We start from the raw sequence: 14,348 nt of genomic DNA, 5'->3' as shown, positions 1-14,348 counted from the left end.
GTTAGCTAGCTAACGTAGCTAACTAATTTAACCGTCGCGCAGTCCCTCAACCACCTACTCTATGATGGATTACACCTTCTCCTCCAGCTGGTCCACATGAATGGTCTCTCAGCTCCCTTCTTCTTAGCAGCCGACTTGATGTCGGACCACTTATTTGTTACGGCGTCACTGTCCCTTGCCATTCCCCAGATGGCAGAGACTGACTCGGCCACTCTCGCCCATCCTCTCTTTTTGGTCTCTGCAGTGAACTTGCAGTTATCAAGTCTCCCCAACAGCAACCTTTTCCTGGCTGCTATTTCCTCCACCATCACCTCAAGCTCTTGTTTACTGAAGTTTTTATTGCGCTTTCCTTGGTTATCCATTTTTGGTTTTGATGTACAGTAGCTAACGTTAGTCTGATGGCTATAATGTGTGAAAAAAAAAAAAATGTTTGTGTGTAAAGGGTTCGCGAGCCAACTAAAACATTTTTATTCTCGAGACATAAAGCAAAAAAATACATTTAATAAAATTGAAATATCAACACTTTATTATAGTGGGCCAAATCCTATCATCCCTGTCACATAGGCGTATGTGCTTATGTATTGGTTTCAAGCACGTCACTAATGTCAATTACCACATAAGAAGATATTTACGAAGTTCCTAAGAAAACTACACATTTCCAAGAACATTTTGAGGAATTACATTTACGAACTACAGTTGAAGTCGGAAGTTTGCTTACACTTAGGATGGAGAAATTAAAACTCGTTTTTCAACCACTCCACACATTTCTTGTAAACAAACTATAGTTTTGGCAAGTCAATTAGGACATCTACTTTCTGCATGACACAAGAAATTTTACCAACAATTGTTTACAGACAGTTTATTTCACTTATAATCACAATTGCAGTGGGATAAGTTTACATACACTAAATAGACTGTGCCTTTAAACAGCTTGGGAAACTACAGAAAACGATGTCATGGCTTTAGAAGCTTCTGATAGGCTAATTGACATAATTTGAGTCAATTGGAGGTGTGGATGTATTTCAAGGTCTACCTTCAAACTCAGTGCCTCTTTGCTTGACATCATGGGAAAATCAAAAGAAATCAGCCAAGACCTCAGAAAAAAAGTTGTAGACCTCCATAAGTCTGGTTCATCCTTGGAAGCAATTTCCAAATGCCTGAAGGTATCCACATTCATCTGTACAAACAATAGTACGCAAGTATAAACGCCATGGGACCACGCAGCCTCATACCGCTCAGGAAGGAGATGCGTTCTGTCTCCTAGAGATTAACGTACTTTGGTGCGAAAAGTGCAAATCAATCCCAGAACAACAGCATAGGACCTTGTGAAGATGCTGGAGGAAACGGGTACAAAAGTATATCAACAGTAAAACAAGTCCTATATTGACATAACCTGAAAGGCCGCTCAGCAAAGAAGAAGCCACTGCTCCAAAACTGCCATAAAAAAAGCCAGACTACGGTTTGCAACTGCACATCGGGACAAAGATCGTACTTTTTGGAGAAATGTCCTCTGGTCTGATGAAACAAAAATAGAACTGTTTGGCCATAATTACTTTTTGGAGGAAAAAGGGGGTCGCTTGCAAGCTGAAGAACACCATCTCAACCGTGAAGCACGGGGGTGGAAGCATCATGTTGTGGGGGTGCTTTGCTGCGGGAGGGACTGGTGCACTTCCCAAAATAGATTGCATCATGAGGCAAGATAATTATGTGGATATATTGAAGCAACATCTCAAGACATCATTCAGGAAGTTAAAGCTTGGTCGCAAATGGGTCTTCCAAATGGACAATGACCCCAAGCATACTTCCAAAGGTGTGGCAACATGGATTAAGGACAACAAAGTCAAGGTATTAGAGTGGCCATCACAAAGCCCTGACCTCAATCCTATAGAAAATGAAAAAGCGTGTGCGAGCAAGGAGGTCTACAAATCTGACTCAGTTACACCAGCTCTGTCAGAAGGAATGGTCCAAAATTCACCCAACTTATGGTGGGAAACTTGTGGAAGGCTACCCGAAACATTTGACCCAAGTTAAACAATTTAAAGGCAATGCTACCAAATACTAATTGAGTGTATGTAAACTTCTGACCCACTGGGAATGTGATGAAAAAAATGTGTCATGACGTTGGGTTGGGGGTAGGTTTATGACAGTCATAAATACCTCTTTCCCCCTTTTTCTCTCTCCCTACTATAACTGATGTGACATAAGGAAACCCATGGGTTAACATAGAGGTTCTGGTAACATCAGAAGTTGGGGGAAATGAACTATATTCTGGTGATTTGACCAACTGAACATATGCGGTGGTACTTAAGGTATATTATGTCAGTTCGGTTGCCCTCTGACACATTCTCATCAAGAATTGAATGACATAAACTCTACTGTGGAAAGTCTAAATGTCAGAGATATCGGATTCACATGGAATTGTTGTTTAATTTAAATGTTTGAATATGACATTATTTATGAAGAGATGAAATGTAATTTTATCTTCCAAATGAGAGATCTGTGCTTTCATAAGTTTCTCTGCTCACAGTGGTCCGCCCCTGTGAAGAGGAATGGGTTATAAACCTTTCAGACACACCCCTCTCCCTCCACTATAAAAGCCATTTTCCCAGAAGATAACTTCCTGTTCCGGGTACTCTAGGATGACAATCCAGTGTCAGAATGGTTCAGATAATCACTATAGATGAAGCCAACATCAGCATGGACTTTGATTGTGAAGAGACATTCTTCAAAGGACAGAGGACTCGGGTGATGACACGGGCCATCTACCACCAACCTACTGAAGCGCAGCTCAGAGTAAATATTGATTGCATTTTCCTCTTCAAATGGGCGGTAATTTAGAATGCATAAGATACTGTATTTACGATAGCACAGCTCGCCTATGTCAAGTCAGTAATGTTTCGTGAATCCGGCCCCAGGACATGAACAGTTCAAGGACAGATCTACATACATTTAAAAATGGCACACATAACCTACATGTCGATACATACACACAAAATATCTAGATCAAATAGGTAGAGGTGTTGTGCCGTGAAGTGTTGCTTTATCTGTTTTTTTAAACCAGGTTTGCTGTTCATTTTAGCAATTGAGATCGAAAGGAGATCCATGCAATAATATCTCTATATAATAATACTGTACGCTTTCTTGAATTTGTTCTGGATTTGGGGACTATGAAAAGACCCCTGGTGGCAGGTCTGGTAGTGTAAGTGTGTCAGAGCTGTGCGTAAGTTGACTCTGGAAGCAATTTGTAATTTCCAACACATTTTTTCTTATAAAAAGAAGTGATGCAGTCAGTCTCTCCTCAACTCTTAGCCAAGAGGGACTGGCATGCATAGTATTTATATTAGCCCTCTGATTACAATTAAGAGAAAGACGTGCCTCTCTGTTCTGGGCCAGCTGCAGCTGAACTACATGACCACATGATTGGACAATAATCAAGATTAGGACAAAACTAGAGCCTGCAGGACTTGCTTTGTGGAGTGTGGTGTCAAAAAAAGCAGCGCATGTCTTTATTACAGATATACCTCTCCCCATCTTACAACCATTGAATCTATATGTTTTGACCATGACAGTTTACAATCTAAGGTAACACAAAGGAATTTAGTCTCCTCAACTTGTTCAACATCCAAACCATTCATTATGTCATGACGTGACTATTCATTAATGTGAAGACTTATATCAAATCAATTCTCTTTGTAATTATTATTATTATGTGATTAAACTAATGTAACATTAATTAACTAAGATGTCGGGGCACCATGGGAAAATGTTTGAAGAGTTACTATTTCCCGAATTTAACTCTCTTCAGATATGTTCATATCTTATCGATTACAGTCACTTATTAATGTATTATTACCTCATCAGTCATTCTGAACGTTGTCATTTCTTGTAGTATGCTTGAACCCTACTTTATTAATGAATCAGCGATACACAAGTTGGCTCAATTATTTATTTACTAACTAATTAAACAATTACAGAATACACAAATACACAATAACATTATACAGTAAATAGTACCAAGAAGTATAACAAAGCAGGACAGTTTGGTTATAACACAGTGGCAAATTCAGAGAGGGGAGGAAGGGAGACAAAGGAGTTACTCTATCGGACATTGGGAAGCTACGCTCACGAAATTCAAAATCTGAAACACTCTAATAACCACTCATTTGGAAAAAGAGTATGCAATTTATGTATTTATGATTGAGCTGTCCTTGATCGTCCAAATCCTTTGGTCACGGAGATGTTGGGTGTACGACTCTGGTTCGGCCACCAGAGTTCACCATGTCCTTAGGTAGAGCTCCTGGTCATGGTGGTGTTAAGAATGGATACTTCGACTTACCCTGTACAGTAGTTCTCAGAGTAGATCTCATTAGAATGCTTCAGAAGTTGTCGGTGTTCTCGTCCTAGGCTACGTACGTTTCCAGCTGCAGACTGATAACGCGACGTCTAGGATTAGCTTCTTCTGTAGTGATCGATAGCTTCAAAGTTTAAAACCATTATGCAACAATCGGCTTACACCTCAGACTGCTTGGTCTATAGAGTGGCAACCATTTCAACGTGGGGACCAGCGTCCTCATGTTCTCTGATCTTGTAGTTTTAGTTTTTAGAATTGTAGTTTTAATCCATTTTGCAAAAACCGGTAGTGTGTATGTATGATACTTAGTCATTCATTTTAAACAACATTCAGATGCAAACCTCATAATTGAGAAGTATAGACAGAGGTACAGTTATGTGGTTCTACCATCTGTCACAACATCAAAATTAATTCGATATGAGGTTTCTTCTAGTATCCACTGAACATTTCCACATTCTCAAAAATTGAAATATTGTTGCCTAGCCGGCACCCCCGATCTCCATCTCAGGACTGGAAAGTCATGACAATTATCAGATTCAGCTGAGGTCTCCCGAGTGGCGCAACGGTCTATGGCACTGCATCTCTGTGCTAGAGGCGTCACTACAGACACCCTGGTTCGAATCCAGGCTGTATCACAACCGTCCGTGATTGGGAGTCCCATAGGGTGGCGCACAATTGGCCAGCGTCGTCTGGATTTGACCATTGTAATTAAGAATTTGTTCCTAACTGACTTGCCTAGTTAAATAAATGTTCATTTAAAATAAAAATAGAGCTTAGGGAATGATTTGTACCAAAAACAATTCTCTTAATTTTAGAGATGTGGCATGTCATTGGTAAATATATAAAATAGTAGAGGGCCTAGAGAACTGCCCTGGGTACACCACATGTTTGACATTTAGAGAAGCTTCCATTAAAGAAAACCCTCTTGAGTTCTATTAGATAAATAGCTCTGTCACATAATTTCTCAATTTACAATGTCAGCTAGTCAGATGTCCAGCCAGACTTATTAGCCACTCCTTTTGCCCCATCTCTTTCAACCATACCGTTTTTCAATTCCTCATCAATCCATGGAGCCTTACAGTATTTTAACAGGTGCATTTTTATCAATAATTGAAAGAAGCTATTTCATAAATTCATGAAATGCAGCGCCTGGATGCTCCTTATTAATCACATCAGATCAACAAATATGTTTTACATCATCTACATAAGGGTCACAGCAAAATATTTTGTATGATCTCTTGTACACTATTTTAGGCCCAGCTTTTGGAACCTTGGTTCTCCTAGATATAGCCACTATATTGTGATCACTCCATCCAATGGGTATGGATACAGCTTTAGAACAGAGTTCTACAGTATTAGTAAAAATGTGACCTATACATGTGGATGATCTTGTTCATGTAGTGTTTGTAAACACCCTGGTAGGTTAATTAATAACCTGAACCAGATTACAGGCACTGGTTACAGTGAGAAGCTTCCTCTTAAGCGGACAGCTTGATGAAAACCATTCAATATTCAGGTCCAAAAGAAAGTAGACCTCTCTGTTTATATCACATAAACAATCTAGTATTTCAGACACATTATTTAGATAATGACTTTTAGCACTTGGTGGCCAAACACTGTTAACACTTGACCTGGGTTAAGGCAGGATTATTTGAATCAGCTGTGTACTGCTAGGGCAAAAACCAAAATGTGACCCAAGTGGGGCCCCAGGACCAAGTTTGGGAAACCCTAGGTTAAGGAAGGATCACACAGAAAATAACATCCAGATCAGCAGGAAGTATCAGCCTATGAATTATACTCCTGAGCAAACGTTCCAAAAATGAAGGTGGCAGTGAATCACCAACCTTGGCTTAATGGCTGTTCAAACAACACAATCCAGGTGGCAGTATGCACCCTTTCAGTTTGTTTAGCGAGTGTCAATCAACTAATAGAAATAGAAGATGAAGAAATGTACTACTTTCACGTGGAGATAAGCCTCAATGGTGCTGCCCATGCTGTCACAGAAGCCATAATGGCAAAGGTGTACCCTCTATCCAACTATGTTCTACACTTGCAGGTAAAGGCCGCTCTCCCACTGACTCATTAAAAAACTTTCAGAAATGTGCCACCGTGGTTTTACTCAATACCACATGTTGATCTTAGCCTGATTGAAGAAAAGAAACAGTGGTGTGAAGAAGATAATGTAGGAACAGTGGATCAATATATTAGTAATCAGTTGTATTATTATTGTCTTGCAGTGTATACAGATGGTTCAAAGGATCCCACAGGAGCAGGTATATTAATTCCTGACTTTAATTTATGGAAGAGATTAACACATGATTAATCTGTATATGCAACAGAAATGGCTGTGATAATTGTTGGATTGCCATGGATAGAGGAGGTGCAACCAAGAAGAGTAGTAATATAATAGGTTGGGACTGCATCAATTTGATGTAGTTTAAGATCTGGAAAGTCAGAACATGAGAATTTAGGATTATAAATAATGCTGCTGTTGTTGGGGTTATTGGTATTGGTATTGAAATCCAGTTCTGTTGGATTACGGCTCATACAGGAGTTTATGGAAATTATATAGTAGATATAATAGCAAAAACAAAATAATATTGTGGATATACAGGTGTAGTTGGGTAGAGGGGAAATTAAAACATTGATTCTGAAAAATGGGTTAGATTGCAGGCATAGACAATGGGATGAAAGTAGAATGGGCAAACATTTTTATAGTACAAGGAAATCTGTACGGGATATAGTGTCATATAATGGAGATGAAAGGGAGGAATTGATGTTGTGTAGGTGAGATTAGGGTTTACGGGATTACATTTTTCTTTGAAATTGATGGAGTCATGGTACTTGAATTTATAATGGCTGTATGGTAGAGGAAATGGTTGAATATTTAGAATTATTTTGTGAAATGTTTGATGTAGAAAGGGAGATGTTGTTTGAAAGGGTCAGAGAGGTTAAATAAAAGTTAAATAAAAAATATATAAAAAGAGAGGTTGGTATTTTTTGTTGTGGGTGATGGGAGTAATGAGGTTTGTTGGGAATTTTATTTTATTAGAAATGTAGGGTTAGTTAAGAGAATATAATGGTATAGTTACAAAGAGATCCCGAGTGGCGCAGCGGTCTAAGGCACTGCATCTCAATGCTAGAGGCGTCACTACAGACCCTGGTTTGATTCCAAGCTGTATCACAACTGGCCATGATTGGGAGTCCCATACGGCGGGGCACAATTGGCCAAGCATCGTCTGGGTTAGGGTTTCGCAGGGGAAGGCCGTCATTGTAAATAAGAAACTGACTTGCCTAGTTAAATAAAGGTTATATAACTAAAAGATAGGTTGTGACCAAACTCACACTCCAGTACAGTAGGTGGCAGTGTATGCACCTGTCAGTTCGTTGCGAAGAGAAAGAACTGTTTCAGAGAAGTGAAACTGAATGTGACTATTCTCAGTGTTTTTAAGGACAGTGACCATGGCAGAGGCCTGTATTTCAGTGTCCCTGGATGAGTTTAGTTGCTCAATCTGTCTGGATTTACTGAACGATCCGGTGACTATTCCATGTGGACACAGCTACTGTAAAGTTTGTATTAAGGGTCACTGGGATCAAGATGATCAAAAGCTTATCTACAGCTGCCCTCAATGCAGACAGACCTTTACCCCAAGGCCTGTCCTGAGCAGAAACAACATGCTAACTGAAGTAGTGGGGAAACTGAAGAAGACAGGACAAGAAGTTTCCCCTTCTCTGCCGTATGCTGGACCTGGAGATGTGCCATGTGACATCTGTACTGGTAAACAACACAGAGCAGTGAAGTCCTGTTTGGTGTGTCTGGCCTCATACTGCGAGACTCACATTCAGCTTCACTATGAGTCAACAGCTTTGAAGAAACATATTCTGTGTGAAGCCTCCACACAATTAAAGGAGAGGATCTGCCCTCACCATGGCAAACTGTTGGAGGTCTACTGCTGCACCGATCAACAATGCATTTGTTATCAGTGTGCTATAGATCAACACAGGGGTCATGAAACTGTTGTAGCTCCAGCTGAAAGGGCAAAGAAACAGGTATGCCCAACTGCCAGAAAGCTTTTGTCTTTCAATGTAATCTTGTTGTTGTTGTTGTTGTCATCACAGCATTAATACTATCAAATAGGGTTTAATATGTATATTCACAGGAACAGGTGAGGAAGGTACAGAGGGAATGTCAGCAGAAAATCAAGAAGAGGGAAACTGTGATGTTGGACCTGCAAAACACGATGGGTTCTGTCAAGGTAAGTTTTGACCTGTAAAATATGGAAACATTAAAGGACAAAATTGCAACGAGAAACGTCTAAAAGCAGAGGGTGGCTGCAGTGTGTCAGGATATCAACAGGAAATCCTGTAATGAATTCTAATGTACTAGTCAAAGCTTTTAATTAACTGTTCGTCGGCACAGGCTGTTGTCGGTAAACATGTAAGGGGCATTTCTTGGCTCATTTCCGGGCGTCTCTCCTGTAGTTAGATTAGCAGAGAAATTAGTCACTCAACCTGTTCCTCTTCATGGAGCTCAAGTAGAGCCATATTTTCAATGCTAAAATAAAACCACAGAATGTTTTCAGGAATTATTCAAACTTACAACCAGGTAAGTTGTGAACCGCAACAATGTAGGTTGTAAACAAGTACATTACGATGGCGGCTTCAATTACATTTCTACTTTCCGAATTCCCTATCAGTGCTCTGCACAGGAAGCTGTGGTGGACAGCGAGAGGACGTTCACTGAGCTGATCCGCTTCATTGAGAGAAGAAGCTCTGAGGTGAGAGAGATGATCAAAGCTAAGGAGAGGGATATAGTGAGCGAGACTGAAGGACTTCTACATACACTGGAGAAGGACAATGTTGAACTGAGGAAGATTGATGCTAACATTATACTGCTGACACAGACCGAGGATCACATCCATTTCCTCCAGGTACTGCAGCATTAGTAACTCTCAGAACCATATTAGAAATATATGGTTCTGGTAACTATGCACCTTTGTCATTTTCATTTACATAGAGAGAAAACAGAAATATTTATTTGTACCATCCTGCATCTCTCTTTTATTTCTGTTTGAATCTAGAGCTGCACGTCTCTATTTGCCCCCCTTGGATTTGAAGACATACCTGGGATTCCTGTTGGTCATGAAGTATATTTTCAGAAAGTTAAGATGTCCACCTCTACACTGAAAGAAAAACTAGAGGATGTCTGCTCAGAGGAACTGGGGAAGGTCTCTAAAACAGGTACTTGTTAAATATGACTCAATGTGTCTCTTAATGGATTGTTCTGTGTAGAAGATCATTCCATTCTCTTTTTCCTTATGTCTTCATCTAGACAGCTGAGCATGTGTACAGTATATCCTATAGGTAGCAAAGCTCAGACAGTGAAAATGTACATTGTCTACAGTCTCCACTAGGACACTACCAGCGGCTCAACATTGATGTATTTATTTTTCTGCTCTCTGTCTCTACTTATATCTCTCTCTCTAATCTTTGGATCTGGTCTAGATATAACTGGCAATCTTGTCCGTGAGGATTCAGTAGAACAGAACCTGGTAAGTGCCTACTGCAGTCGTGTTGTAGTACCTTCTAAAATAAATATTGCCAGTGATATTTTGCCATGTCACCCATTTCTGTCCTAAAGGGCTTGAAGGAAACCATGCAAGCTGAAGATCCACAGATCCAGAAGCTGTTTGTCACTATGTGTCACATCCTGGACAGGCTGACTCCTAAGAACTTCAGGGAGTTGATGGTAGAAGTGACTGAGCTCACCATTGACACAGAAGACAAGCTGAAGGGCATCATTGACCTCATATATGAGAGGGCCATAGCACACCCTGCCAGCTCTGCGGTCTACGCCAACTTGTGCCGCTGCCTAATGGGGGTAAGTCTGCAACTGTGTTTGTGCCCGTCTCCTGTTGTCTTAGCTCTTGTTTGCCAAATGTGAGGACCACTTAAAACATTGATTCACAGGCATTTTGACTTTTGTAACATCCTTTTTACTCTTCAGCTCAACGTGCCAACGTCATGTAATCCAAGAGTGACTTTGAATTTCCGTAAATTTCTGCTGAATCGATGCCAGTTTGAGTTTGAGAATAATAAATCTGAGCTCTTTGGAGGAAAGCAGAAGGAGCTGGACACCACCACCAAGGTACAATAACATATTTTAGGGACTAGCTTAAACTGACATCTTGTGACCTTGGAAAGAGGTTTGGATCCCTTGGTTTAACAGCTAAGGGGTTGGATTGACAGTTGCTAGATCCCAGCCCTGGTTGTGATTACCCCCTGATGTGTGTCATTAAATCAAATGTTCCTTGGTTACTCTATAGACAGAACACACTGAACACATATTTGACATACAGTATATGACATCGGAACTTGCTTCTTACATTGCAGTGGAAATAAATTGTGTTATTCCCAATTAAATTCCCATTAAGTGCTTTAAAAAACTCTGATGCAGCTTGTGAAGCTTGCCCGAACCTTCCAGGGGGAGGTCAGCCAGCGACTGAAGGAGGAGCCGGAGGAGGCCAAGGCCATGTGGTGCAGACGGTCTCTAGGCAACATCAGATTCATTTGCGAGTTGTTCCAGTTGAAGATACTTACAGAAGCCATTATGCACAATTGCATCGTAAAGCTTGCTAAGGATGGCGACGATAACTCTCTGGAGTGTCTGTGCACAATGCTCTCCACCATCGGCAAGGACTTAGAGAAGGCCAGGGTACAGCACTGTATTGATTTATTGATGTGATCTGTTATATTTATATGAGTACAGTACAGTGCATTTCAATTCCAAATGATTGGATAGATCAATCCAATAGATCCAGATCTATAAATCCGTCAACTACATTCACCTGGCCTGTCTATACTTCCACAGCCCAAAATGGATCAGTACTACAACATGATTGTGAAGATTGTGAAGAATAGGACAACCGCCCCCAGAATCCGCTATATGCTGCAGGATGTGCTGGACCTCCGAAAGGTATGACCAGTAATCCCTCAACCTCGTTTAACGTCTACATAAAAAAAATTGTTTGCTTGCCTATTTTTCTTGCAAAAAAATAGCAAGCTATAGTACAGTTTGTATGTATCAATTGTAGGAATTACAGTCCTTCAATACTGATTATTGTATTGCGTGATTACAAGAGTGATGTAATGTTTCTCTCTGTATGTATGTTTTCCGGTCTCTAGCTTCATCTGTAGTAGGGGAGAACATGTGCACAGGACAAGATGGAAGCACCACACGCACACACACACACACACACACACACACACACACACACACACACACACACACACACACATATCAATATGTGATAAGAGTGAATACATGTATTGGATATAATTATTTGTGAAATTAAATATGATAATGTAAGACTATTTGCTGTTGCTATATACAATTAAACTGAAATTAAACATGTATTCCCTACAATATGTATATTACCCGAAAGGGTCTGTAGTTCTATATCAGAGTTCTGTGTAACCTGGTTTACCAAGATATCAGCAGAAATAAGGATTTGCATGAAACAGACATTAAAACGTATGTGTTCATTTGACCAGGTAAATTGGCTAAGAGAAACCACAGTCTATTTTACAGCAACAACACGGGGGAAGAGTTCTAGGGGAGAGGAGAGGGGTTATAATCTACTAATTATAATTATAATCATGCAATTTTTATTATACTGTATGTGATGGAAGGAACAACTTCCTGTTAATGTACAGTCGTGGCCAAAAGTTTTGAGAAGGACACAAATATTAATTTTCACAAAGTTTGCTGCGTCAGTGTCTTTAGATATTTTTGTCAGATGTTACTATGGAATACTGAAGTATAATTACAAGCATTTCATAAGTGTCAAAGGCTTTTATTGACAATTGCATGAAGTTGATGCAAAGAGTCAATATTTGCAGTGTTGACGCTTCTTTTTCAAGACCTCTGCAATCCGCCCTGGCATGCTGTCAATTAACTTCTGGGACACATCCTGACTGATAGCAGCCCATTCTTGCATAATCAATGCTTGGAGTTTGTCAGAATTTGTCGGTTTTTGTTTGTCCACCCGCCTCTTGAGGATTGTTCACAAGTTCTCAATGGGATTAAGGTCTGGGGAGTTTTCTGTCCATGGACCCAGAATATCGATGTTTTGCTCCCCGAGCCACTTAGTTATCACTTTTGCCTTATGGCAAGGTGCTCCATCATGCTGGAAAAGGCATTGTTCGTCACTAAACTGTTCCTGGATGGTTGGGAGAATTTGCTCTCGGAGGATGTGTTAGTACCATTCTTTATTCATGGCTGTGTTCTTAAGCAAAATTGTGAGTGAACCCACTCCCTTGGCTGAGAAGCAACCCCACACATGAATGGTCTCAGGATGCTTTACTGTTTGCATGACACAGGACTGATGGTGGCGCTCACCTTGTCTTCTCCGGACAAGCTTTTTTCCGGATGCCCCAAACAATCGGAAAGGGGATTCATCAGAGAAAATGACTACCCTCGTCCTCAGCAGTCCAATCCCTGTACCTTTTGCAGAATATCAGTCTGTCCCTGATGAGAGAAGTGGCTTCTTTACTGCACTTCTTGACACCAGGCCATCCTCCAAAAGTCTTCTCATCACTGTGCGTGTAGATGCACTCACACCTGGCTGCTGCCATTCCTGAGCAAGCTCTGTACTGGTGGTGCTCCGATCCCGCAGCTGAATCAACCTTAGGAGACGGTCCTGGTGCTTGCTGGACTTTCTTGGGTGCCCTGAAGCCTTCTTCACAACAATTGAACCGCTCTCCTTGAAGTTCTTGATGATCCGATAAACGGTTCATTTAGGTGCAATCTTACTGGCAGCAATATCCTTGCCTGTGAAGCCCTTTTTGTGCGAAGCAATGATGACGGCACGTGTTTCCTTGCAGGTAACCATGTTTGACAGAGGAAGAACAATGATTCCAAGCACCACCCTCCTTTTGAAGCTTCAAGTATGTTATTCGAACTCAATCAGCATGACAGAGTTATCTCCAGCCTTGTCCTCGTCAACACTCACACATGTGTTAACGAGAGAATCACTGACATGATGTCAGCCATTCCTTTTGTGGCAGGGCTCAAATGCAGTGGAAATGTTTTTGGGGGATTCAGTTCATTTGCATGGCAAAGAGGGATTTTGCAATTAATTGCAATTCATCTGATCACTCTTCATAACATTCTGGAGTGTATGCAAATTGCCATCATACAAACTGAGGCAGCAGACTTTGTGAAAATTCTCAAAACTCTCAAAACTTTTGGCCACGACTGTATGATTGAAACAGAGTGCAAGGCTAAAATGGGGATTGAAACCATAACTCGCATACAAACAAGACAATTAACACCATCTACTGGCCACTAAGTAAAACTGCACACACCGTATGTTGATTGGCAATCCACCCCTTTTCCAGCCTTAAAGTAAATATAAGTAAATTCAAAAGCTTATCTTTATGTATTCATATGATATATGTGTGCTCGCCCCTGTCCCTGCATATAGTAAGTGTCCTTCCCCAGAGTCCTTTTCCTGCCCTCTGTGTGGAGACGGTTGTAATGAGAGTCATGCGGGCCGTCTGTCTGTGGCAGGAAAAGGCCTAGTTTATTCCCTCAGTCCAGCTCTATGGGTTGGGAAAGGGCTGTGTCTGTCTTGGGAGCCCAGCCCCTCAGGTTTCTTAGTGGCCAAGGGAGGAGGGTAATGTCCACGGCACAATCCCAGGACACTGCTACTGTGCAGGGAGGGAAATGAACACCACTCCTATGGACATCCAGATGTTGTGGAACTAACTGTTCATCAACTCATCAATGTTTGTGTCCCTTCTTATGCAGTGGTAAGCACTTCTTGGTCTTTGTCTGGTTTGTATGTATTCGTTTTTTGACTGAGTGTTTCTATTGAATATGTTTGACATGATTACTGATTTGTTACCATCTTATTGTTTCCTGTTGATTTATTCTAATCGTAGGTAAGGTATTGATGTTGAGTTGGTGAGTTTTAACTGTACTTTACTTCAT

The 14,348-nt window shown here is 40.8% G+C and overlaps 1 protein-coding gene across 4 annotated transcripts in view; it reads left to right on the top strand.

Annotated features, from left to right (window-relative positions):
• Positions 1 to 11,765, top strand: part of LOC129859332 (cingulin-like protein 1) — a 40,699-nt gene extending 28,934 nt beyond the window's left edge. For 3 of the 4 annotated variants that reach the window (XM_055928975.1, XM_055928976.1, XM_055928974.1), the window contains exons 17-25: positions 8,512 to 8,607; positions 9,049 to 9,282; positions 9,433 to 9,592; positions 9,857 to 9,903; positions 9,993 to 10,232; positions 10,359 to 10,499; positions 10,809 to 11,066; positions 11,223 to 11,327; positions 11,537 to 11,765. In XM_055928975.1, coding sequence (XP_055784950.1) covers positions 8,512 to 8,607; positions 9,049 to 9,282; positions 9,433 to 9,592; positions 9,857 to 9,903; positions 9,993 to 10,232; positions 10,359 to 10,499; positions 10,809 to 11,066; positions 11,223 to 11,327; positions 11,537 to 11,548 — 1,293 coding nt within the window. In that variant the 3' untranslated portion in view covers positions 11,549 to 11,765. The remainder of the gene's footprint in view (positions 1 to 8,511; positions 8,608 to 9,048; positions 9,283 to 9,432; positions 9,593 to 9,856; positions 9,904 to 9,992; positions 10,233 to 10,358; positions 10,500 to 10,808; positions 11,067 to 11,222; positions 11,328 to 11,536) is intronic. The other variant, XM_055928977.1, reaches the window with a different exon arrangement.
• Positions 11,766 to 14,348: the final 2,583 nt, after the last annotated feature.

This window comes from Salvelinus fontinalis, chromosome 7 (assembly GCF_029448725.1).
Source record: "Salvelinus fontinalis isolate EN_2023a chromosome 7, ASM2944872v1, whole genome shotgun sequence".
NCBI lineage: Eukaryota > Metazoa > Chordata > Actinopteri > Salmoniformes > Salmonidae > Salvelinus > Salvelinus fontinalis.
Note: the sequence above shows the minus strand (reverse complement) of the source record. Positions and strands in the feature narration are given on the sequence as shown.